This window comes from Oncorhynchus kisutch, linkage group LG30 (assembly GCF_002021735.2).
Source record: "Oncorhynchus kisutch isolate 150728-3 linkage group LG30, Okis_V2, whole genome shotgun sequence".
Lineage (NCBI taxonomy): Eukaryota > Metazoa > Chordata > Actinopteri > Salmoniformes > Salmonidae > Oncorhynchus > Oncorhynchus kisutch.
In genome coordinates, this window is record NC_034203.2 from 33,711,670 (window position 1) to 33,737,796 (window position 26,127).

The 26,127-nt window shown below is 44.4% G+C and overlaps 1 protein-coding gene across 12 annotated transcripts in view; it reads left to right on the forward strand.

Moving 5' to 3' along the window:
• The window catches only part of LOC109874749 (ephrin type-A receptor 3), a 208,963-nt gene that overhangs the window by 24,779 nt on the left and 158,057 nt on the right, over positions 1 to 26,127 (forward strand). For all 12 annotated transcript variants that reach the window (XR_004206336.1, XR_004206337.1, XM_031810030.1 and 9 more), the window contains exon 2: positions 21,426 to 21,490. Coding sequence is in view for 10 of the 12 variants with exons in the window: in XM_031810030.1 (XP_031665890.1) it covers positions 21,426 to 21,490 (65 nt within the window). In the remaining 2 variants the exon portion in view is untranslated. The remainder of the gene's footprint in view (positions 1 to 21,425; positions 21,491 to 26,127) is intronic.

Genomic DNA, 26,127 nt, shown 5'->3' on the forward strand with positions numbered 1-26,127 from the left:
AAAAATATCCAGGCATCCTCTACTGACGGGATGAGATCAATATCCTTCCAGGATACCCCGGCCAGGTCGATTAGAAAGGCCTGCTCGCAGAAGTGTTTCAGGGAGCGTTTTACAGTGATGAGTGGAGGTCGTTTGACCGCTGACCCATTACGGATGCAGGCAATGAGGCAGTGATCGCTGAGATCTTGGTTGAAGACAGCCGAGGTGTATTTAGAGGGGAAGTTGGTTAGGATGATATCTATGAGGGTGCCCGTGTTTAAGGTTTTGGGGAGGTACCTGGTAGGTTCATTGATAATTTGTGTGAGATTGAGGGCATCAAGTTTAGATTGTAGGATGGCTGGGGTGTTAAGCATGTTCCAGTTTAGGTCGCCTAGCAGCACGAACTCTGAAGATAGATGGGGGGCAATCAGTTCACATATGGTGTCCAGAGCACAGCTGGGGGCAGAGGGTGGTCTATAGCAGGCGGCAACGGTGAGAGACTTGTTTTTAGAGAGGTGGATTTTTAAAAGTAGAAGTTCAAATTGTTTGGGTACAGACCTGGATAGTAGGACAGAACTCTGCAGGCTATCTTTGCAGTAGATTGCAACACCGCCCCCTTTGGCAGTTCTATCTTGTCTGAAAATGTTGTAGTTTGGAATTAAAATGTCTGAGTTTTTGGTGGTCTTCCTAAGCCAGGATTCAGACACAGCTAGAACATCCGGGTTGGCAGAGTGTGCTAAAGCAGTGAATAGAACAAACTTAGGGAGGAGGCTTCTAATGTTAACATGCATGAAACCAAGGCTATTACGGTTACAGAAGTCGTCAAAAGAGAGCGCCTGGGGAATAGGAGTGGAGCCAGGCACTGCAGGGCCTGGATTCACCTCTACATCGCCAGAGGAACATAGGAGGAGTAGAATAAGGGTACGGCTAAAAGCTATGAGAATTGGTCGTCTAGAACGTCTGGAACATAGAGTAAAAGGAGGTTTCTGGGGGCGATAAAATAGCATCAAGGTATAATGTACAGACAAATGTATGGTAGGATGTGAATACAGTGGAGGTAAACCTAGGTATTGAGTGATGAAGAGAGAGATATTGTCTCTAGAAACATCGTTGAAACCAGGAGATGTCATTGCATGTGTGGGTGGTGGAACTAATAGGTTGGATAAGGAATAACAGTACTATGTGTGCAGTAGGCTAATATTGAGATAGTATTTCATCAATACTCAAAGTACATCTTGGGTAGTGCATTTTCCTGAACAGTTTATCATTATAAAATGTCTACTTTGTTGTTAGGTAGCTAAAGCGTTGTCTTTGCTTACCGATCGTATTCTGCTCCAATACTCGACAATGGTGCGGTTGGAAATACAGGCTTGCCAGGAGTTGATGTTGATTTATTCCTGTCATGACTGATATTTTCTAGAGTTTAGATGTCAAATAATGAAGCTATAACAGTTGACATGAGAAGAGAGGTGATCAAATTAGCTTGTTTCAGAATGTTTTGTTTACAACAGCTGACAAAAAATTGTGCAGAACACTAGGCGTGCAGTTGAGAACGTTTCCATGGTAACGGCGCCTCTACAATTCCATGATGAAACTTTGAAATGAAATTGCCACTTGTAGCAAACGAGTTTCATGAAATACATGACCCAGAAACAGGGTCACATTTTTTAAAACGAAATATCAGTAAGCCAGGCTAGCTATGTCAGCAAAATAGCTAGCTAGCTCTCAGCTTGGCAGAATGTTAGCTAAATGTATCGGTTTCATTGCCTAGATTTTGGCTTAGGTTTTGACATGTTGAATCTTGAATACTCCAGCCAACGACATGAGATCAATATACTCTGTGGCACCGCCTCCTCACTGACGGAAAACACGTTGCACATTGTGCACTATTCAATGAATACCAGTGAATAACGAGGTTCTCAGGCAGGCTAGCAGCACACTATTGTTATTGTTGCATCACATTGGATGACCACTAGCGATTTATTGGAGCTTTTGAGCCCCAAACCAATCCAAATGTAGTATTCATCGGTCAGAAAATAGATTCAAACACAAGTATTCAGACCCTTTACTCAGTACTTTGTTGAAGCACCTGGCAGAGATTGAAGCACCTGGCAGAGATTACATCCTCGTCTTCTTGGGTAAGACGCTACAAGCTTTGCACACCTGTATTTAGGAAGTTTCTCTCATTTTTCTCTGCAGATCCTCTCAAGCTCTGTAAGGTTGGATGGGGAGCGTTGCTGTACAGCCATTTTCAGGTCTCTCCAGAGATGTTCGATCGAGTCCATGTTCTGGCTGGGCCACTCAAGGACATTCAGACTTGTCCCGAAGTCACTCCTGCGTTGTCTTGGCTGTGTGCCTAGGGTCATTGTCCTGTTGGAAGGTGAACTTTCTCTCCAGTCTGAGGTCCTGAGTTCTCTGGAGCAGGATTTCATCAAGGATCTCTCTGTACTTTGCTCCGTTCATCTTTCCCTCAATTCTGACTAGTCTCCCAGTCCCTGTTGCTGAAAAACATCCCCACAGCATGATGCTGCCACAACCATGCTTCACCTTAGGAATCGTGCCAGATTTCCTCCAGAAGTGACGCTTGGTATTCAGGCCAAAGAGTTCAATCTTGGTTTCATCAGACCCAAGAATCTAGTTTCCCATGGTCTGAGAGTCTTTAGGTGCCTTTAGGCAAACTCCAAGTAGGCTGTCATGTGCCTTTTATTGAGGGGTGGCTTCCGTCTGGCCACTCTATCATAAAGGCCTCATTGGTGGAATGCTGCAGAGATGTTTGTCCTTCTGGAAGGTTCTCCCATCTCCACAGAGGAACGCTTGAGTTCCGTCAGAGTGACCATCGGGATCTTGGTCACCTCCTGACCACGGTCATTCTCCCCCGATTGCTCAGTTTTGCCGGAAGGCCAGCTCTAAGAAGTGACTTGGTGGTTCCAAACTTCTTTCATTTAAGAATGATAGAGGCCACTGTGTACTTGGGGACCTTCAATGCTGCCAAATCAATGCTGCCTCGACACAATCCTGTCACTGCAATTCCTTCGACCTCATGGCCTGGTTTTTGCAATGACATGCACTGTCAACCGTGGGACATTATAAAGACAGGTGTATGTCTTTCCAAATCATGTCCAATCAGTTGAATTTAACAAGGTTGGACTCCAATTGATTTGTAGAAACATCTCAAAGATGATCAATAGAAACAGGATGCACCTGAGCTCAATTTTGAGTCTTATAGAAAAGAGTCTGAATACTTGTTTTTTGTTTAATATTTTTAATAAATTAGCAACAATTTCTAAAAAGCTGTTTTTGCTATGTCATTATGGACTATTGTGTGTAGATTGATGACAATTATAGTTTTTAAAATTCATTTTAGAATAAGACTGTAATGTAACAAAACGTGGAAAAGGGGAAGGGGTCTGAATAGTTTCCTGAATGCACTTACAACTGATGCATCCTCTCCTTTAGTGTCGAAATAAAAGCATGTAACTGTGTTGACAGTCATTGATATACAAGTCATTTTGCATGCCGAACAACCCTAGGGCACACTGTGCCCAGCTTCACATGCTGACCAACGGCAGGTATGCGGCCTGTTCCTTATCTAGTGCATCTACATTCAAATGATAAAATGGCATGTGCAATATTAGGCTTCATAAGTTGACTGAAAACGTATTTACTTTGCTAGGTTATTGTTATCAATGGGCTGTTCAAAATGCTGTTTTACCGTAAGCTACCGGAGACATCTCTCATCTGGCTATACCTGCTGAACGGGACTTACAAAATATTATATTATTATAATATTAATAATATTATTAATATTATTTAGATTGTTCAGCAATAGTTTGTTAGTTTTGCTTTATACCAACAGTTTATATGGTTATTTTTAGATATCCAGGGTAAAGTTGATCATTTCATAGTGAGGAATCACTTTTGCGCGGCGCTCTGCATGGCTAAAGCAGGAGGAGAAAAGAAGCTCACTAAACTTCCAAACGGTAAAAAACATCTAATTTTGAGATGGGGGTGAAATCCAAAGGTGTGCTATATATTAAATTGACTATGTCATAGCTAATTTGTAAACTATAAATATTGATACATTACTAGCGCGAACACTTAACCTGCAAAAACAATAAGATAATATGTGGGTGATTGTGATTTCAGAACCAAAGTTGGGGTACAGAAAAATAGGCTAGTTTGACTTCCCTAATCTGATAATCTGATAGTCTTCCTTATGGCTCAGACCACATGCCTACATAGTATACACCATAGATATGCATCACACTCACACACACACACACACACACACACTGTACATACACCATAGACCTGCATTATTTACACACACACTCACACTCACACACACACACACACACACACACACACACACACACACACACACACACACACACACACACACACACACACACACACACACACACACACACACACACACACACACACACACACACACACACACCATAGACCTACAGTGGGGCAAAAAAGTATTTAGTCAGCCACCAATTGTGCAAGTTCTCACACTTAAAAGATGAGAGAGGCCTGTAATTTTCATCATAGGTACACTTCAACTATGGCAGACAAAATGAGAATAAAAAATCCAGAAAATCACATTGTAGGATTTGTTATGAATTTATTTGCAAATTATGGTGGAAAATAAGTATTTGGTCACCTACAAACAAGCAAGATTTCTGGCTCTCACAGACCTGTAACTTCTTCTTTAACAGGCTCTTCTTCCTAGGTTTTGGCCTTTCTAGGGAGTTTTTCCTAGCCACCGTGCTTCTACACCTGCATTGCTTGCTGTTTGGGGTTTTAGGCTGGGTTTCTGTACAGCACTTTGAGATATCAGCTGATGTACGAAGGGCTATATAAATAAATTTGATTTGATTTGATTTGATTTATAGTTGGGTTTAGGGTGGGTAAGGCATGTGTCTAACAATCCTTATAGTTGGGTTTAGGGTGGGTAAGGCATGTGTCTAACAATCCTTATAGTTGGGTTTAGGGTGGATAAGGCATGTGTCAAATCAAATCAAATCAAATGTATTTATATAGCCCTTCGTACATCAGCTGATATCTCAAAGTGCTGCACAGAAACCCAGCCTAAAACCCAAAACAGCAAGCAATGCAGGTGTAGAAGCACGGTGGCTAGGAAAAACTCCCTAGAAAGGCCAAAACCTAGGAAGAAACCTAGAGAGGAACCAGGCTATGTGGGGTGGCCAGTCCTCTTCTGGCTGTGCCGGGTGGAGATTATAACAGAACATGGCCAAGATGTTCAAATGTTCATAAATGACCAGCATGGTCGAATAATAATAGGGCAGAACAGTTGTAACTGGAGCAGCAGCACAGTCAGGTGGTCTGGGGACAGCAAGGAGTCATCATGTCAGGTAGTCCTGGGGCATGGTCCTAGGGCTCAGGTCAGTTGAAACTGGAGCAGCAGCACGGCCAGGTGGACTGGGGACAGCAAGGAGTCATCATGTCAGGTAGTCCTGGGGCATGGTCCTAGGGCTCAGGTCCTCTGAGAGAGAGAAAGAAAGAGAGAAGGAGCGAATTAGAGAGCGCACACTTAGATTCACACAGGACAACGAATAGGACAGGAGAAGTACTCCAGATATAACAAACTGACCCCAGCCCCCCGACACATAAACTACTGCAGCATAAATACTGGAGGCTGAGACAGGAGGGGTCAGGAGACACTGTGGCCCCATCCGAGGACACCCCCAGACAGGGCCAAACAGGAAGGATATAACCCCACCCACTTTGCCAAAGCACAGCCCCCACACCACTAGAGGGATATCTTCAACCACCAACTTACCATCCTGAGACAAGGCTGAGTATAGCCCACAAAGATCTCCGCCATGGCACAACCCAAGGGGGAGTGTCTAACAAGTGTCTAACAAGCCTTATAGTTGGGTTTAGGGTGGGTAAGGCATGTGTCTAACAAGCCTTATAGTTGGGTTTAGAGTGGGTAAGGCATGTGTCTAACAAGCCTTATAGTTGGGTTTAGGGTGGGTAAGGCATGTGTCTAACACTCCTTATAGTTGGGTTTAGGGTGGGTAAGTGGCACTTTAAGTGGAAGCTCTGGGTTTGGTTTTGTCTTGTGTAGAAGTATTGTATTTCCTGGTTCAGAATGGAAGAGAGTCAGATTGCGCCAACATATCCCCTTGCCTTCTTTGTGCTCTGAGAATGTGGAACTCATAATCAATAAACCAGCATGCTACAATGTAACCTGGCCACTCTCAGTGTGTGTGCACGTGCGTGAGTGTCTAATATGTGTGTGTGTGTCTGTGTGTGTATGTGTGTGTGTAGGGAAGTTGACACCAGGGCATCACCAGTGATGTTTAGCTACAGTGGGCTGTTTCACACATGACAACCTACATGCTATTAACCCTGTGATGGTTACTGTAGAGTGAGCTGTTTTTTTCATAACCCTAACCCAACATTCTCATCATCGATTCATAACAAATAATGTTGTTCATTTAATCAATTCAGCTTACCTCTGGAAAGTGAATCATTACGAATACAGGACCTTGATGATTTGTTGACATCATGCCATCGTTGGATATCATTTAATGCTAAATTCACATTCATAATGTATTGAACACCAGATGGAAATAACATAGCTGAGAATACATTCCAACTAGGAGACCGTACAAAGGGGAACAGACGAGAAGGACCCATACAAAGGGGAACAGACGAGAAGGACCCATACAAAGGGGAACAGACGAGAAGGACCCGTACAAAGGGGAACAGACGAGAAGGACACATACAAAGGGGAACAGACGAGAAGGACCCGTACAAAGGGGAACAGACGAGAAGGACACATACAAAGGGGAACAGACAAGAAGGACCCGTACAAAGGGGAACAGACGAGAAGGACCCGTACAAAGGGGAACAGACGAGAAGGACCCGTACAAAGGGGAACAGACAAGAAGGACCCGTACAAAGGGGAACAGACGAGAAGGACCCGTACAAAGGGGAACAGACGAGAAGGACCCATACAAAGGGGAACAGACGAGAAGGACCCGTACAAAGGGGAAGAGACGAGAAGGACCCATACAAAGGGGAACAGACGAGAAGGACCCGTACAAAGGGGAACAGACGAGAAGGACACATACAAAGGGGAACAGACAAGAAGGACCCGTACAAAGGGGAACAGACGAGAAGGACCCGTACAAAGGGGAACAGACGAGAAGGACCCGTACAAAGGGGAACAGACGAGAAGGACCCATACAAAGGGGAACAGACGAGAAGGACCCATACAAAGGGGTAGATTAGAAGATGGATCCTTTGTTGTAAAGTGTTGTCTCTAGGTGCTTTGGTTTGTTTCAAGCTCCTGCTCAATTGATGGTTTGTGTGTGTGTTTATTAGATAAGAGTGAACCCAGCTCTGAGTGAGTGAATGATTTGTTGTGTATTTTAACTCCGGGCCAGGGAAGCTCTGACCCATGTTAGATTACACAGACATAGGCTTTACACTGTTCCCCAGAGAAAGAGAGTTAGAGGAAGGGAGGGAGGGAGAAAGAGAAATAGGGGCGGGGTCAATTCATCCCGCCAACACACTATCATGCTACGGATGTGGATGGACATCGTAGTGAGACCAGGAACCCTGGGTCGCTCTCTCTCAGGAGCACACACACACACACACACACACACACACACACACACACACACGCACACGCACACGCTAGTGGTCTTTGTTAGGCCATTGTTCACAAGTGATAAGTGCTGTTGACAGGAGGTGTGAGGAAAGAAAATGTTTGTGTTCCCGTGCATACATGGATTTGTGTGTGTGTGTGTGTGTGTTTGTGTGTGTGTGTGTGTATGTGTGTGTGTGTGTGTGTGTGTGTGTGTGTGTGTGTGTGTGGGACAGTGCGACTTCATTGATCATAGGTAAAAGTGTAGTTAGCACTTTTGGGCTATAGAGGTCACTTCATCAACACTGTACATTACATTATGCATGATTTACCATTGCTGTACGCTATGAACGTGACTGTAAGGTGTTGACATCACACCCCTATTCTTCTATTACAATGTGTGTCCATGATCTGCACGCTGGAGTCTAATAGTGTTTTATTCTCTAAGCAGTGAGGCTGTATTGAGACTGGGGCAGGGAACTGGAGCTGACCTTTACAACACAGCAGGAGTACTCCACTACTGTTCTCTCTCAATTACTGTCTCACACACACACACACACACACACACACACACACACACACACACACACACACACACACACACACACACACACACACACACACACACACACACACACACACACACACACACACACACACACACACACACACACACACACACAGTAATGTAACATGGCAGTCCCCTGTCACGTTGCACTGGGCTGTGAATGCCACTCATAGTAGCTTTTATACAGTAAAAAAAAATACAAAGAGAGATGAGAGAGAGACTTCTGTGTGTTTAATGTTTGCTGTTCATTTTTATTGTTTATTTCACTTTTGTATATTATCTACCTCACTTGCTTTGGCAATGTTAACATATGTTTCCCATGCCAATAAAGTCCTTGAATTGAGAGAGAGAGAGAGAGAGAGAGAGAGAGAGAGAGAGAGAGAGAGAGAGAGAGAGAGAGATTATGGAGAGAGGAGAGAGAGAGATGAGAGAGAGATTTTGGAGAGAGGAGAGAGAGAGATGAGAGAGAGATTATGGAAAGAGGAGAGAGAGAGATTATGGGGAGAGGAGAGAGATGAGAGAGAGATTTTGGAAAGAGGAGAGAGAGAGAGAGAGATTATGGAGAGAGGAGAGAGAGAGAGATGAGAGAGATGCAGAGAACATGTGGGACTGCTCTTACGGTAGATACATCGCCCACAACACAGCATACACACTCTCCCCACTGTTTTATTCAGTTAGTAATGTTCATTGGCGAGGGGAGGGAAATACATTTCATCAGCCTCCAGGCCCAGGCTCCCTCTGAGAGCAGGAAAGGTGGTGGGAAAGACCCGTATCTAAATATGGATCAGGAACTGGATGAAAATATTGAAATGTCCCCTCTATTTTCTGCTCCTATGTGTTATCTTATATCCATAGTTGAAAAAGCTTCTAAAACAATAAGGAGAGACAGAGAGGAGAGAGATAGAGAGGAGAGAGATAGAGAGGAGAGAGATAGAGAGGAGAGAGCTAGAGAGGAGAGAGATAGAGAGGAGAGAGATAGAGAGGAGAGAGCTAGAGAGGAGAGAGACAGTGAGATAGAGAGGAGAGAGACAGTGAGGAGTGGGATAGAGAGGAGAGAGACAGAGAGGAGAGAGATAGTGAGATACAGAGACAGTGAGGAGTGAGATAGAGAGGAGAGAGACAGTGAGATAGAGAGGAGAGAGACAGTGAGATAGAGAGGAGAGAGGCAGTAAGATAGAGAGCATAGCCTTGCTATTGAGAAAGGCCGCCGTAGGCAGACATGGCTCTCAAGAGAAGACAGGCTATGTGCTCACTGCCCACAAAATGAGGTGGAAACTGAGCTGCACTTCCTAACCTCCTGCCCAATGTATGACCATATTAGAGAGACATATTTCCCTCAGATTACACAGATCCACAAAGAATTCGAAAACAAATCCAATTTTGAAAAACTCCCATATCTACTGGGTGAAATTCCACAGTGTGCCATCACAGCAGCAAGATTTGTGACCTGTTGCCTCGAGAAAAGGGCAACCAGTGAAGAACAAACACCATTGTAAATACAACCCATATTTATGCTTATTTATTTTATCTTGTGTCCTTTAGCCATTTGTACATTGTTAGAACACTGTATATATATATATAATATGACATTTGTAATGTCTTTACTGTTTTGAAACTTCTGTATGTGTAATGTTTACTGTTCATTTTTGTTGTTTTGCACTTTATATATTCACTTTGTATGTTGTCTACCTCACTTGCTTTGGCAATGTTAACACATGTTTCCCATGCCAATAAAGCCCTTGAATTGAATTGAATTGAGAGATAGAGAGGAGTGAGATAGAGAGAGACAGAGAGTAGTCAGATAGAGAGAGACAGGGAGTAGTGAGATAGGATAGAGACAGGGAGGTGTGAGTTAGGAGAGAGACAGAGAGGAGTGAGATAGAGAGAGAGACATTGAGGTGTCAGATGGGAGAGAGACAGGAGGAGTGAGATAAACACCTGCCTGGAGGTGACAGCATTCCCTCCCCCATATGCCCCCCTAGGCACAACTATGACAACATAACCAACAAAAACGGGTCACAACTCCTGCAGCTCTGTCGCACGCTGGGTATGTACATTGGCAGTAGTACTGTAGACTACTTTATCACTGACCTCAACCCAGAGTCTCTCAGAGCGTTCACAGTCAGCCCACTGACACCCCTATCAGACCACAGCAAAATCACAGTCTAATTAAACAGAGCAATACTCAATCATGAGGCATCAAAGCCAAAGGAACTGAGTAACATTAAGAAATGCTATAGATGGAAGGAATGCAGTTTGGAAACCTACCAAAAAACAATTAGGCAACAACAAATTCAATCCCTCTTAGACAATTTCCTGGGTAAAACGTTCCACTGTAATAGTGAAGGTGTAAACTTGGCAGTAGAAAATCTTAACAGTATATTTGACCTCTCAGCTTCCCTATCAAATCTAAAAATCTCAAATAGAAAACCGAAGAAAATTAACAATAATGACAAATGGTTTGATGAAGAATGCAAAAATCTAAGAAAGAAATTGAGAAACCTGTCCAACCAAAAACATAGAGACCCGGAAAACCTGAGTCTACGCCTTCACTATGGTGAATCACTAAAACAATACAGAAATACACTACGGAAAAAGAAGGAACAGCATGTCAGAAATCAGCTCAATGCAATTGAAGAATCCATAGACTCTAACCACTTCTGGGAAAATTGGAAAACACTAAACAAACAACAACACGAAGAATTATCTATCCAAAATGGAGATGTATGGGTAAACCACTTCTCCAATCTTTTTGGCTCTATAACAAAGAATAAAGAGCAAAAACATATCATGATCTTAGAATCAACTATTAAAGACTACCAGAACCCACTGGATTCTCCAATTACATTGAAAGAGTTACAGGACAAAATAAAAACCCTCCAACCCAAAAAGGCCTGTGGTGTTGATGGTATCCTCAATGAAATGATCAAATATACAGACAACAAATTCCAATTGGCTATACTAAAACTCTTTAACATCATACTTAGCTCTGGCATCTTCCCCAATATTTGGAACCAAGGACTGATCACCCCAATCCACAAAAGTGGAGACAAATTTGACCCCAATAACTACCGTGGAATATGTGTCAACAGTAACCTTGGGAAAATCCTCTGCATTATTATTAACAGCAGACTCGTACATTTCCTCAATGAAAACAATGTACTGAGCAAATGTCAAATTGGCTTTTTACCAAATTACCGTACAACAGACCATGTATTCACCCTGCACACCCTAATTGACAATCAAACAAACCAAAACAAAGGCAAAGTCTTCTCATGCTTTGTTGATTTCAAAAAAGCCTTCGACTCAATCTGGCATGAGGGTCTGCTATACAAACTGATGGAAAGTGGTGTTGGGGGTAAAACATACGACATTATAAAATCCATGTACACAAACAACAAGTGTGCGGTTAAAATTGGCAAAAAACACACACATTTCTTCACACAGGGTCGTGGGGTTAGACAGGGATGCAGCTTAAGCCCCACCCTCTTCAACATATATATCAACGAATTGGCGAGGGCACTAGAAAAGTCTGCAGCACCCGGCCTCCCCCTGCTAGAATCCGAAGTCAAATGTCTGCTGTTTGCTGATGATCTGGTGCTTCTGTCACCAACCAAGGAGGGCCTACAGCAGCACCTAGATCTTATGCACAGATTCTGTCAGACCTGGGCCCTGACAGTAAATCTCAGTAAGACCAAAATAATGGTGTTCCAAAAAAGGTCCAGTCACCAGGACCACAAATACAAATTCCATCTAGACACTGTTGCCCTAGAGCACACAAAAAACTATACATACCTTGGCCTAAACATCAGCACCACAGGTAACTTCCACAAAGCTGTGAACGATCTGAGAGACAAGGCAAGAAGGGCATTCTATGCCATCAAAAGAAACATACATTTCAACATACAATTAAGATTTGGCTAAAAATACTTGAATCAGTCATAGAGCCCATTGCCCTTTATGGTTGTGAGGTCTGGGGTCCGCTCACCAACCAAGACTTCACAAAATGGGACAAACACCAAATTGAGACTCTGCACGCAGAATTCTGCAAAAATATCCTCTGTGTACAAAGTAGAACACCAAATAATGCATGCAGAGCAGAATTAGGCCGATACCCACTAATTATCAAAATCCAGAAAAGAGCTGTTAAATTCTACAACCACCTAAAAGGAAGCGATTCACAAACCTTCCATAACAAAGCCATCACCTACAGAGAGATGAACCTGGAGAAGAGTCCCCTAAGCAAGCTGGTCCTGGGGCTCTGTTCACAAACACAAACACACACTACAGAGCCCCAGGACAGCAGCACAATTAGACCCAACCAAATCATGAGAAAACAAAAAGATAACTACTTAACACATTGGAAAGAATTAACAAAAAAACAGAGCAAACTAGAATGCTATTTGGCCCTACACAGAGAGTACACAGCGGCAGAATACCTGACCACTGTGACTGACCCAAAATTAAGGAAAGCCTTGACTATGTACAGACTCAGTGAGCATAGCCTTGCTATTGAGAAAGGCCGCCGTAGGCAGACATGGCTCTCAAGAGAAGACACGCTATGTGCTCACTGCCCACAAAATGAGGTGGAAACTGAGCTGCACTTCCTAACCTCCTGCCCAATGTATGACCATATTAGAGAGACATATTTCCCTCAGAATACACAAAACAAATCCAATTTTGAAAAACTCCCATATCTACTGGGTGAAATTCCACAGTGTGCCATCATAGCAGCAAGATTTGTGACCTGTGGCCACGAGAAAAGGGCAACCAGTGAAGAACACACACCATTGTAAATACAACCCATATTTATGCTTATTTATTTGATCTTGTGTCCTTTATATATATATAATATGACATTTGTAATGTCTTTATTGTTTTGAAACTTCTGTATGTGTGATGTTTACTGTTAATTTGTATTGTTTATTTCACTTTATATATTGACTTTATATATTATCTACCTCACTTGCTTTGGCAATGTTAACACATGTTTCCCATGCCAATAAAGCCCTTGAATTGAATTGAATTGAGAGAGCGATAGGGAGGAGTGAGATAGGAGACAGGGAGGAGTGAGATAGAGAGGAGAGAGACAGAGAGGAGTGAGATAGAGAGGAGCGAGACAGTTGAGTGAGATAGATAGAGACAGAGAGGAGTGAGATAGATCGAGACAGTGAGGAGTGAGATAGATCGAGACAGTGAGGAGTGAGATAGAGAGAGACAGTGGAGTGAGATAGAGAGAGACAGGGAGGAGTGAGATAGAGAGGAGAGAGACAGAGAGGAGTGAGATAGAGAGGAGCGAGACAGTTGAGTGAGATAGATAGAGACAGAGAGGAGTGAGATAGATCGAGACAGTGAGGAGTGAGATAGATCGAGACAGTGAGGAGTGAGATAGAGAGAGACAGTGGAGTGAGATAGAGAGAGACAGGGAGGAGTGAGATAGGAGAGAGACAGTGAGGAGTGAGATAGAGAGAGACAGTGAGGAGTGAGATAGAGAGAGACAGGGAGGAGTGAGATAGGAGAGAGACAGGGAGGAGTGAGATAGAAGAGAGACAGGGAAGAGTGAGATAGAGAGAGACAGAGGAGTGAGATAGAGAGAGACAGAGAGGAGTGAAATAGGAGAGAGACAGTGAGGAGTGAGATAGGAGAGAGACAGGGAGGTGTGAGATAGAGAGAGACAGGGAGGAGTGAGATATGATAGAAACAGGGAGGAGTGAGAGAGAGAGACAGGGAGGAGTGAGATAAGAGAGAGACAGGGAGGAGTGAGATAGAGAGGAGAGAGACAGTGAGATAGAGAGTAGAGAGACAGTGAGGAGTGAGATGGAGAGAGAGTAGTCAGATAGAGAGAGACAGAGGAGTGAGATAGATCGAGACAGTGAGGAGTGAGATAAATCGAGACAGTGAGGAGTGAGATAGAGAGAGACAGGGAGGAATGAGATAGGAGAGAGACAGGGAGGAGTGAGAGAGAGAGACAGAGAGGAGTGAGACAGGGAGGAGTGAGATAGGATAGAGACCGGAAGTAGTGAGATAGAGAGATACAGAGAGGAGTGAGATAGGAGAGAGACAGTAAGGATTGAGATAGGAGAGAGACAGTAAGGAGTGAGATTGGAGAGATACAGTGAGGAGTGAGATGGGGAGAGACAGTGAGGAGTGGGATAGAGAGAGACATAGAGTAGTCAGATAGAGAGAGACAGAGAGGAGTGAGATAGGAGAGAGACAGTGAGAGATATGTAGGAGTGAGATAGGGGAGAGACAGGGAGGTGTGAGATAGAGAGAGACAGGGAGGAGTGAGATAGAGAGAGACAGGGAGGGGTCAGATATGAGAGAGACAGAAGGAGTGAGATAGGAGAGAGACAGAGAGAGATATGAGGAGTGAGATAGGAGAGAGACAGAGAGAGACAGGGAGGTGTGAGACAGAGAGAGACATAGAGGAGTGAGATAGAGAGAGAGATAGAGATAGGGAGGAGTGAGATAGCAGAGAGACAGGGAGGAGTGAGATAGAGAGGAGAGAGACAGTGAGGAGTGAGATAGAGAGTAGAGAGACAGTTGAGTCAGATAGATAGAGACAGAGGCGTGAGATAGAGAGAGACAGATAGTAGTCAGATAGAGAGATACAGAGGAGTGAGATAGAGAGAGACAGAGAGGAGTGAGATAGATTGAGACAGTGAGGAGTGAGATAGAATGAGACAGTGAGGAGTGAGATAGAGAGAGAGTGGAGTGAGATAGAAAGTGACAGCGAGGAGTGAGATAGAGAGAGAGAAGGGAGGAGTGAGATAGGAAAGAGTGAGATTGGAGAGAGACAGGGAGGAGTGAGATAGAAGAGAGACAGGGAGGAGTGAGATAGGAGAGAGACAGGGAGGAGTGAGATAGGAAAGAGACAGAGAGGAGTGTGACAGGAAAGAGTGAGATTGGAGAGAGACAGGGAGGAGTGAGATAGGAGAGAGACAGGGAGGAGTGAGAGAGAGAGACAGAGAGGAGTGAGATAGGATAGAGACCGGAAGTAGTGAGATAGAGAGATACAGAGAGGAGTGAGATAGGAGAGAGACAGTAAGGATTGAGATAGGAGAGAGACAGTAAGGAGTGAGATTGGAGAGATACAGTGAGGAGTGAGATGGGGAGAGACAGTGAGGAGTGGGATAGAGAGAGACATAGAGTAGTCAGATAGAGAGAGACAGAGAGGAGTGAGATAGGAGAGAGACAGTGAGAGATATGTAGGAGTGAGATAGGGGAGAGACAGGGAGGTGTGAGATAGAGAGAGACAGGGAGGAGTGAGATAGAGAGAGACAGGGAGGGGTCAGATATGAGAGAGACAGAAGGAGTGAGATAGGAGAGAGACAGAGAGAGATATGGAGGAGTGAGATAGGAGAGAGACAGAGAGAGACAGGGAGGTGTGAGACAGAGAGAGACATAGAGGAGTGAGATAGAGAGAGAGATAGAGATAGGGAGGAGTGAGATAGCAGAGAGACAGGGAGGAGTGAGATAGAGAGGAGAGAGATAGTGAGGAGTGAGATAGAGAGTAGAGAGACAGTTGAGTCAGATAGATAGAGACAGAGGCGTGAGATAGAGAGAGACAGAGAGTAGTCAGATAGAGAGATACAGAGGAGTGAGATAGAGAGAGACAGAGAGGAGTGAGATAGATTGAGACAGTGAGGAGTGAGATAGAATGAGACAGTGAGGAGTGAGATAGAGAGAGAGTGGAGTGAGATAGAAAGTGACAGCGAGGAGTGAGATAGAGAGAGAGAAGGGAGGAGTGAGATAGGAGAGAGACATGGAGGAGTGAGATAGAAGAGAGACAGGGAGGAGTGAGATAGGAGAGAGACAGGGAGTGTGATAGGAGAGAGACAAGGAGGAGAGATGGAGGAGAGACAGAGAATGAGAACAGGAGGAGGAGACATAGTGGAGAAGAGGGACAGGGGAGAGTGAGATAGAAGAGAGATAGAGAGAGACGAGAGGAGGTGAGATAGAGTGAGAAGAGAGAAGAACAGGAGGTGAGATAGAGAGAGACAGAGGAGTGAGATAGAGAGAGACAGAGAGGAGTGGATACGAGAGAGAGATAGGAGGAGTGAGATAGGAGAGACACAGGGGGGGGTGAGAGAGTAGGAGAGGAGGAGGAGTGAGATAGAGATGAGACAGGAGAGGGTCAGATGGATAGAGACAGGGAGTGAGATAGAGGAGACAGGAGAGAGAGACAGTAAGGATTGAGGATGGAGATAAAGTGAGGAGAGTGGAGGGCGATAGGGAGAGACAGTGAGGAGTGAGACAAAAGGATTGAGATAGGAGAGAGACAGTAAGGAGTGAGATTGGAGAGATACAGTAGGAGTGAGATAGGGGAGGAGAGACATAGAGTAGTCAGATAGAGAGAGAGACAGAGGGAGGAGTGAGATAGGAGAGAGGAGATGACAGTGAGAGATATGGAGGAGTGAGATAGGGGAGAGACAGGGAGGTGTGAGATACAGAGAGACAGAGAGGGGTCAGATATGAGAGAGACAGATGGAGTGAGATAGGAGAGAGACAGAGAGGAGTGTGATAGGAGAGAGACAAGGAGGAGTAAGATAGAGAGAGACAGGGAGGACTGAGATGTGAGAGAGACAGTGAGGAGTGTGATAGGAGAGAGACAAGGAGGAGTAAGATAGAGAGAGACAGGGAGGAGTGAGATGTGAGAGAGACAGGGAGGAGAGAGATAGAAGAGAGACAGGGAGGAGTGAGATATGAGAGAGACAGGGAGGAGTGAGATAGAGAGAGAGACAGGGAGGAGTGAGATAGGAGAGAGACAGGGAGGAGTGAGATGTGAGAGAGACAGGGAGGAGTGAGATAGAGAGATACAGAGAGGAGTGAGACAGTAAGGAGTGAGATAGGAGAAAGACAGTAAGGAGTGAGATTGGAGAGATACAGTGAGGAGTGAGATCGGGGAGAGACAGGAGGAGTGAGATACTAGAGAGACAGAGGGACTGGGAGGAGTGAGATAGGAGAGAGCCAGTAAGGAGTGAGATAGAAGAGAGACAGGGATGAGTGTGATAGGAGAGAGAGAGGAGTGAGACAGAACGGAGTGAGATAGAGAGATACAGGGGGAGACATAGAGGAGTGAGATAGAGAGAGACAGGGAGAGACATAGAGGAGTTTGATAGGAGAGAGACAGGGAGGAGTGAGATAGGAGAGAGACATAGAGGAGTGAGATAGAGAGAGACAGGGAGAGACATAGAGGAGTGAGATAGTAGTGAGACAGGAGGAGTTAGATAGGAGAGAGACAGGGAGGAGTGAGATAGCAGAGAGACAGGGAAGAGTGAGATAAGAGTGAAACAGGAGGAGTGAGATAGGACAGAGAGAGGGAAACAGGAGGAGTGAGATAGCGAGGAGTGAGACAGAGAGGAGACAGGAGCTTCTGCAGATGGAGGATAATTAAATATTAACGGTTAGCAGTGGTGAGGCTGTGATTAGGGCTGAACGGGCGTCAGGCAGGGACAACACAGTTTAAACACCTTGGGAGTAACTGGCTCCATCTGAATACACACTTAGCCTTCTAGCAAGCTCATAGCCTTTCTGTATTCCTCCCACTTTTTAATTCTGTTTCTCTCCTCTTACCTTCCTCCCTCTCCCCAGCCTGGTCTCTGAATACCTCTTAATCCTGTTGCTGAGGAGTGGTGAGGGTACGGTGGTGAGGGTACGGAGATGCGATCCTGGGAGAGTCAGATGCAACATGTATCATATTTATATAATTTAGCAGACCCTCTTATCCAGAGCAACTTACAGTATTGAGTGCATCCATTTTCATACTGGTTCCCCGTGGGGATCAAACCCACACCCCTGGCATTGCAAGCAACATGCTCTACCAACTGAACTACATGGGACCTGTTCTATTTAACATGCTGTATGTAAGCACTATCCCGTTGACCTGGCATCATCCCCCAGTTATGTTATCCTTTAGCCGTACCCTTATCGTACTCCTCCTCTGTTCCTCTGGTGATGTGGAGGTTAATCCAGGCCCTGCAGTGCTTAACTCCACTCTCATTCCACAGGCGCTATCATTTGTTGACTTCTGTAACAGTGAAAGCCTTGGTTTCATGCATGTTAACATTAGAAGCCTCCTCCCTAAGTTTGTTTTATTCACTGCTTTAGCACACTCTGCCAACCCGGATGTCCTGGCCATGTCTGAATCCTGGCTCAGGAAGACCACCAAACCCCCTGAAATTTCCATCCCTAACTATAACATTTTCCGACAAGATAAAACTGCCAAAGGGAGCATTGTTGCGATCTACTGCAGAGATAGCCTGCAGAGTTCTGTCTTACTACCCAGGTCTGTACCCAAACAATTTGAGCTTCTACTTTTAAAAATCCACCTTTCCAGAAACAAGTCTCTCACCCTTGCCGCTTGCTATAGACCACCATCTGCCCCCAGCTGTGCCCTGGACACCATATGTGAATTGTTTACCCCCCATCTATCTTCAGAGTTCGTGCTGCTAGGTGACCTAAACTGGGACATGCTTAACACCCCGGACATCCTACAATCTAAGCTTGATGCCTTCAATCTCTCACAAATTATCAATGAGCCCACCAGGTACAACCCCAAATCCATAAACACGGGCACCCTCATAGATATCATCCTAACCAACTTGCCCTCCAAATATACCTCTGCTGTTTTCAACCAAGATCTCAGTGATCACTGCCTCTTTGCCTGCATCCGTAATGGGTCAGCGGTCAAACGACCTCCACTCATCACTGTCAAACGCTCCCTGAAACACTTCAGTGAGCAGGCCTTCCTAATCGACCTGGCCGAGGTATCCTGGAAGGATATTGATCTCATCCTGTCAGTAGAGGATGCCTGGTCATTCTTTAAAAGTGCCTTCCTCACATCTTAAATAAACACGCCCCATTCAATTTTTTTTTTACCAGGAACAGATATAGCCCTTGGTTCACTCCAGACCTGACTGCCCTTGACCAGCACAAAAACATCCTGTGGCGTTCCGCATTAGCATCGAATAGCCCCCGTGATATGCAACTTTTCGGGGAAGTTAGGAACAAATATACACAGGCAGTTAGGAAAGCTAAGGCTAGCTTTTTCAAGCAGAAAGTTGCTTCCTGTAGCACAAACTAAAAAAAGTTCTGTGTCACTGTAAAGTCCATGGAGAATAAGAGCACCTCTACCCAGCTGTCCACTGCACTGAGGCTAGGAAACACTGTCACCACCGATAAATCCACTATAATTGAGAATTTCAATAGGCATTTTTCTACGGCTGGCCATACTTTCCACCTGGCTGCCAACAACAGCCCTGCACTCTCCACAGCAACTCGCCCAAGCCTCCCAATTTCTTCTTCTCCCAAATCCAGATAGCTGATGTTCTTAAAGAACTACAAAACCTGGACCCCTACAAATCAGCTTGGCTAGACAATCTGGACCCTCTCTTTTTTAAATTAACTGCTGAAATTGTTGCAACCCCTATTACTAGCCTGTTCAACCTCTCTTTCATATCATCTGAGATTCCCAAAGATTGGAAAGCTGCCCCGATCCTCCCCCTCTTCAAAGGGGGAGACACTCTAGACCCAAATTGCTACAGACCTATTTCTATCCTACCCTGCCTTTCTAAGGTCTTCGAAAGCCAAGTCAACAAACAGATTACCAACCATTTCGAATCCCACCATACCTTCTCTGCTATTCAATCTGGTTTTAGAGCTGGTCAAGTGTGCACCTCAGCCACGCTCAAGGTCCCAAACGATATCATAACCACCATCGTTTTCATCGACCTGGCCAAGGCTTTTGACTCTGTCAATCACCGCATTCTTATCAGCAGACTCAACAGACTTGGTTTCTGAAATGATTGCCTCGCCTGGTTCACCAACTACTTCTCTGAAAGAGTTCAATGTGTCAAATCGGAGGGTCTGTTGTCCGGACCTCTTGCAGTTTCTATGGGCGTGACACAGGGTTCAATTCTCGGGCTAACTCTCTTCTCTGCATACATAAATGATGTCGCTCTCGCTGCTTGTGATTCCCTGATCTGTATACTGTATTCTGTATACTTCTGGCCCTTCTTTGGACACTGTGTTAACTAACCCCCAGACAAGCTTCAATGCCATACAACTCTCCTTCCATGGCCTCCAACTGCTCTTAAATGCAAGTAAAACTAAATGCATTCTCTTCAACCGATCACTGCCCGCACCTGCCCGCCTGTCCAGCATCACTACTCTGGACGGTTCTGACTTAGAATATGTGAACAACTACAAATACCTATGTGTTTGGCTAGACTGTAAACTCTCCTTCCAGACTCACATTAAGCATCTCCAATCCAAAATGAAATCTAGAATCTGCTTCCTATTTCGCAACAAAGCATCCTTCACTCATGCTGCCAAACACACCCCCGTAAAACTGACCATCCTACCGATCCTCGACTTCGGCGATGTCATCTATAAAATAGCCTCCAACACTCTACTCAACAAACTGGATAAGTCTATCACAGTGGCATCCGTTTTTTCAACAAAGCCCCATATATCACCCACCACTGCGACCTGTACACTCTCGTTTGCTGGCCATCGCTTCATACTCATCGCCAAACCCACTGGCTCCAGGTCATCTACAAGTCTCTGCTAGGTAAAGCCCCACCTTATCTCAGCTCACTGGTCACCATAGCAGCACCCACCCGTAGCACCCGCTCCAGCAGGTGTATCTCACTGGTCACCCCCAAAGCCAATTCCTCATTTGGCCGCCTTTCCTTCCAGGTCTCTGCTGCCAATGACTGGAACGAACTGCAAAAATCACTGAAGCTGGAGACCCATATCTCCCTCACTAGCTTTAAGCACCAGCTGTCAGAGCAGCTCACAGATCACTGCACTTGTACATAGCCCATCTGTAAATAGCCCATCCAACTAGACTCATCCCCATCCTGTATTTATTGATTTATCTTGCTCCTTTGCACCCCAGTATCTCTACTTGCACATTCATCTTCTGCACATCTACCAATCCAGTGTCTAATTGCTATATTGTAATTACTTCGCCACCATGACCTATTTATTGCCTTTACCTCCCTTATCTTACCTCATTTGCATACAGTATTATTGACTGTATGTTTATTCCATGTGTAACTCTGTGTTGTTGTATGTGTCGAACTGCTGTCCTTTATCTTGGCCAGGTCGCAGTACAAACTAGAAAACCTAGAAAACCTTTGACCAGACAGTACAGCTGTTCCAATAACCAATTTAACCGCCTGTAGTTCTAATTGTTGTGTTAACCTGTCTGTTCTCGCTGTCTCTATCTGTCTGCAGTGACGTTGTTGGACTCCATGTCTGCTCTGGGAGACCTGGGCTGGGAGGCATACCCTGCAGAGGGGGTGAGTAACACTGTGACATCACTTCCTGTCTCAGGCAGCCATACGGGATCCCTTCAACCCCGATCCACACACACATGCACGCACGCACGCACACACACACACACACACACACACACACACACACACACACACACACACACACACACACACACACACACACACACACACACACACACACAGAGAGAGACAGAGAGAGAGAGGAAGAGAGAGAAATAAAAGGAAAGAGAGAGAGATGTATGACCAAATATATGACCATATTAGAGACTCATATTTCCCTCAAATTACACAGACCCACAAAGAATTCGAAAACAAATCCAATTTTGATAAACTTACATATCTATTGGGTGAAATACCAGTGTGCCATCACAGCAGCAATATTTGTGACCTGTAGCCACAAGAAAAGGGCAACCAGTGAAGAACCAACATCGTTGTAAATACAACCAATATTTATGCTTATTTATTTTGCCTTTTGTACTTTAACTATTTGCACTTCGCTACAACACTGTATATATACATAATAAATTGGTAATCGGTGAAGAACAAACACCATTGTAAATACAAACCATATTTATTTGTTTCCATTTAGTACTTAACTATTTGCACATCGCTACAACACTGTATATATATACACAATATGACATTTGAAATGTCTTTATTACTTTGGAACTTGTGTGAGTGTAATATTTACTCTTCATTTCACTTTTGTGACATTTAACATTTGTCATTTAGCAGACCATCTTATCCAGAGCATCGACAGATTTTTCACTTAGTCTGCTCGGCTACCTGCCCTCCGAGAGAGAGAGCGCGCGAGAGAGAGGGAAGTATAGCTGAGGCACTGAGCAGGAGGAGCAGTATGTAGGTCTCTGGATCTTGTGTTTCGTATGAGGGGGATTATTTATTTCAACTCTGACCCCGGGATCTGCAGGCAGGTCACAGAGACAGACATTTCCACTGTTCAGATATGGCCTCGGCTGGATAGCTGTCTCTCGGACTCAATCCACCGCCACTTGACCCCCGCTGGTCAGACTTAATATGGCCCACCCAAAGCCAGATGTGTGCCGGAGTCTGGGCAATCCATTTATGTCACACAGCGGGGGCATTTCTGCCGAGGGATAGAAAACAGTTACACACTACCCATATCTTTATTAATTTCTTAGGATCCCCCCCTGCCCTACTCTTTTCTCTCTAACAGACGTTGTTTGAGTTTGATGACCAATTTGTGTGTAAGTATCTGTAACTACCAGATAATTGCGAGGGGAACTTATGTTAAGCCAATGATTGGTTGAACAAAAGCCCTGATCCTACAGTTTTGCCCCACTTCAAAGCAATCGGGTCAGTTTCATTGTGATTGGCCAAGGGATCGGAACAGAATTAATTAGAGGTCAGCCCGAACTGCCATCACTATAGCAACAGTTTCACTGATTGTGTGTGTGTGATGATTGAGAGAGTGTGTCTAAACCCTCCAAACTATCTAAACAGTTCTCTCTGGTTCACAAAAATAGTATTTTCCTACCAAACACTAATGGGAAAATTGGACAGCATCATCCATATTCATCATTTCAGAATGATTTTGTTTAGATTGAAAGCAAGCACTATGTACTGAATACTCAGGGAGAGAAAAGGTGTAGATTCATGCGCAGAGCGCATAGATGTATATTAAGCCTTGTTTATTAAGTTGTTTCTTAAGCCTTCTAAGAAGGCAGGAATCGTGGTCGCAGGCAGGCAATGGTCAAACACAGGTAGGCAGTCAAAAACAAACAACACCTCAACCATACAAACAGAAAGAACTGAACTAAATAGGGAGCTGATGAGACCAGGTGAAATCAATGAACAAAAATGAAAGACAGGACTACGTTCCAGAACACAAAGAAACAGGGCTACGTTCCAGAACACAAAGAAACAGGGCTACGTTCCAGAACACAAAGAAACGGGGCTACGTTCCAGAACACAAAGAAACAGGGCTACGTTCCAGAACACAAAGAAACGGGGCTACGTTCCAGAACACAAAGAAACAGGGCTACGTTCCAGAACACAAAGAAACAGGGCTATGTTCCAGAACACAAAGAAACAGGGCTACGTTCCAGAACACAAAGAAACAGGACTACGTTCCAGAACACAAAGAAACGGGGCTACGTTACAGAACACAAAGAAACAGGACTACGTTCCAGAACACAAAGAAACGGGGCTACGTTCCAGAACACAAAGAAACGGGGCTACGTTCCAGAACACAAAGAAACGGGGCTACGTTCCAGAACACAAAGAAACAGGGCTACGTTCCAGAACAAAAAGAAACGGGGCTACGTTCCAGAACACAAAGAAACAGGGCTACGTTCCAGAACACAAAGAAACGGGGCTACGTTTTCTCATATTTATTGTTGTGGGAGGAGACTTTTGGAAACAACAGACATAAAACATTGATAAGTATAATTTTATGCTATTGATTTGTTAGAATTTTACAGGTCCCTATTCTCATTTAACACAGAACTAAAATCTTGCGTAATTTGGTCAGATGCTCAACACCATTTATGTTTACGTAGTCCATGAGAGATTAACAGGTCCCTCACATTTCCCCTTAAAGGTCTTTCAGGACTATGCTACAGTTCAACATAAAAAAAAAGCTGTGGAAAGGATATGGTGATTTAGAGTAAAGCAAATGAATCTAAGAAGCAAAGTGAGCAATTCCTTAGGTAGAGGGACTGTAAAGAAATCCAAGTGGCCACTAGACAAAACAGTCTGACAATGAACAGATTCATTTGAAACAGCTCCATACACAATCAAGGAAGTCTCTATAATCCTCACTCTCAACGTCCGCTCTGAGAGAAATAAACAAAACGTCATAATGCCCTCCTTATCGCTCAATAACCTTCCCCTTTAACTCCATACTCACTGCTCTCTAGAAAACCAGCTGTGTGTGCATCTGTGCAGTGTGTGTGTGTGTGTGTTGTGTGTGCATCTGTGCAGTGTGGGTGTGTGTGCGTGTTGTGTGTGCATGTGTGCAGTGTGTGTGTGTGTGTGTGTTGTGCGTGCATGTGTGCAGTGTGTGTGTGTGTGTGTGTTGTGCGTGCATGTGTGCAGTGTGTGTGTGTGTGCATGCAGCCATTTGTGTGTGTGTGTTTGTGTATGTGCGTATCTCCTCCTGTAATGTTCAACTGGTCCCAGTTCGACACAGATGGGTCCATTTAGCTGCCACCCACATCTGAAATTTACCCGAATTCATTCCTCGCTCGCTTTTTCACTCCATCCTCATCTGTCGTTTTCTTTTTCTAAATGCTGAAATACAAAGATTGATATAATGATATAAACTCAGTGGTAGTCTAGTCCCAGCTGGATAGGATAGGACACAACATGTTTATATCATTGGTAGGGCCAGTTGCTGAAGGGCTAGTGGATTTAAAGAAGCTAAGGGGGACTCTGTTTCAGTCTTTTGTAATACTCAAGGCTTTGGGTGAAATGCGTCCAGCTTTTGCCTGCTTGTCGGCCCATCAAGTTAAATGACCCTCAAAATCAGAGCATTGGCTTCCTAGTCACAAACTCCCTCGTCTTTCTCTCTCTTGTCTTCACCTTCCCTCTTTCTACCTTCCTCTTCCATGTCTCTTTCCTGTCTCTTTCCTGTCTCTTTCCTGCCTCAAACTGATTCGTCACCCCCCGCCCCAACACTCCAGTTTAATATGCATCCAATCCAAGTCAAATGACAGGGAAAGTTTCACAGTTTCACTGACGAGAAAATGACGACTGTGTGAGATTTACATGCTGAAATGTGATATGTGTTCGTCAATCATTAGTCTATACAATGAGGTGGTCTGTGCAACTCCTCACCCAAAATTTGATTCAAACTGAGATGGCTCGTTGTGTGTGTGTGTGTGTGTGTGTGTGTGAGTGAGTGTGTGTGTGTACGTGTGTGTGCATGCGCATGTGTGTGTTTTAACCTGGCTGTCTGCTTCCCCTCTTTGGTCTCTGAAACTCTATGAAACCACTCTGGTTTATTTTCCTTTCCTTGAAGGAATATAAATGTTTTCTTTCTCATGCGAGAAGTGTTCTCACTTACTGCTCTGAGCACGAGTGGAAACTGATCGGCAACAGATGATGGAAGACAAAGTAGCTCTGTCTCTCTCTCTGTGTCTCTTTCTGTCTGTCTCTCTCTCTCTCTGTGTGTCTCTCTGTCTCTTTCTTTCTCTCTCTCTCGCTCTGTCACTCTCTGTCAATCTCTGTCTCTCTCTGTGTCTCTCTCTCAAATCAAATCAAATTTGATTGGTCACATACACATGGTTAGCAGATGTTAATGTGAGTGTACCGAAATGCTTGTGCTTCTAGTTCTGCCCGTGCAGTCATATCTAACAAGTAATCTAACAATTTCACAACAACTACCTTATACACACAAGAGTAAAGGAATGAATAAGAATATGTACATATAAATATATGAATGAGCGATGGCCGTGCGGCATAGGCAAGATGCTGTAGATGGTATAGAGTACAGAATATACATATGAGATGAGTCATGTAGGGTATGTAAACATTATATAAAGTGGTATTGTTTAAAGTGACTAGTGATACATTTATTACATCCAATTTTTAATTATTAAAGTGGCTAGAGATGAGTCAGTATGTTGGCAGCAGCCACTCCATGTTAGTGATGGCTG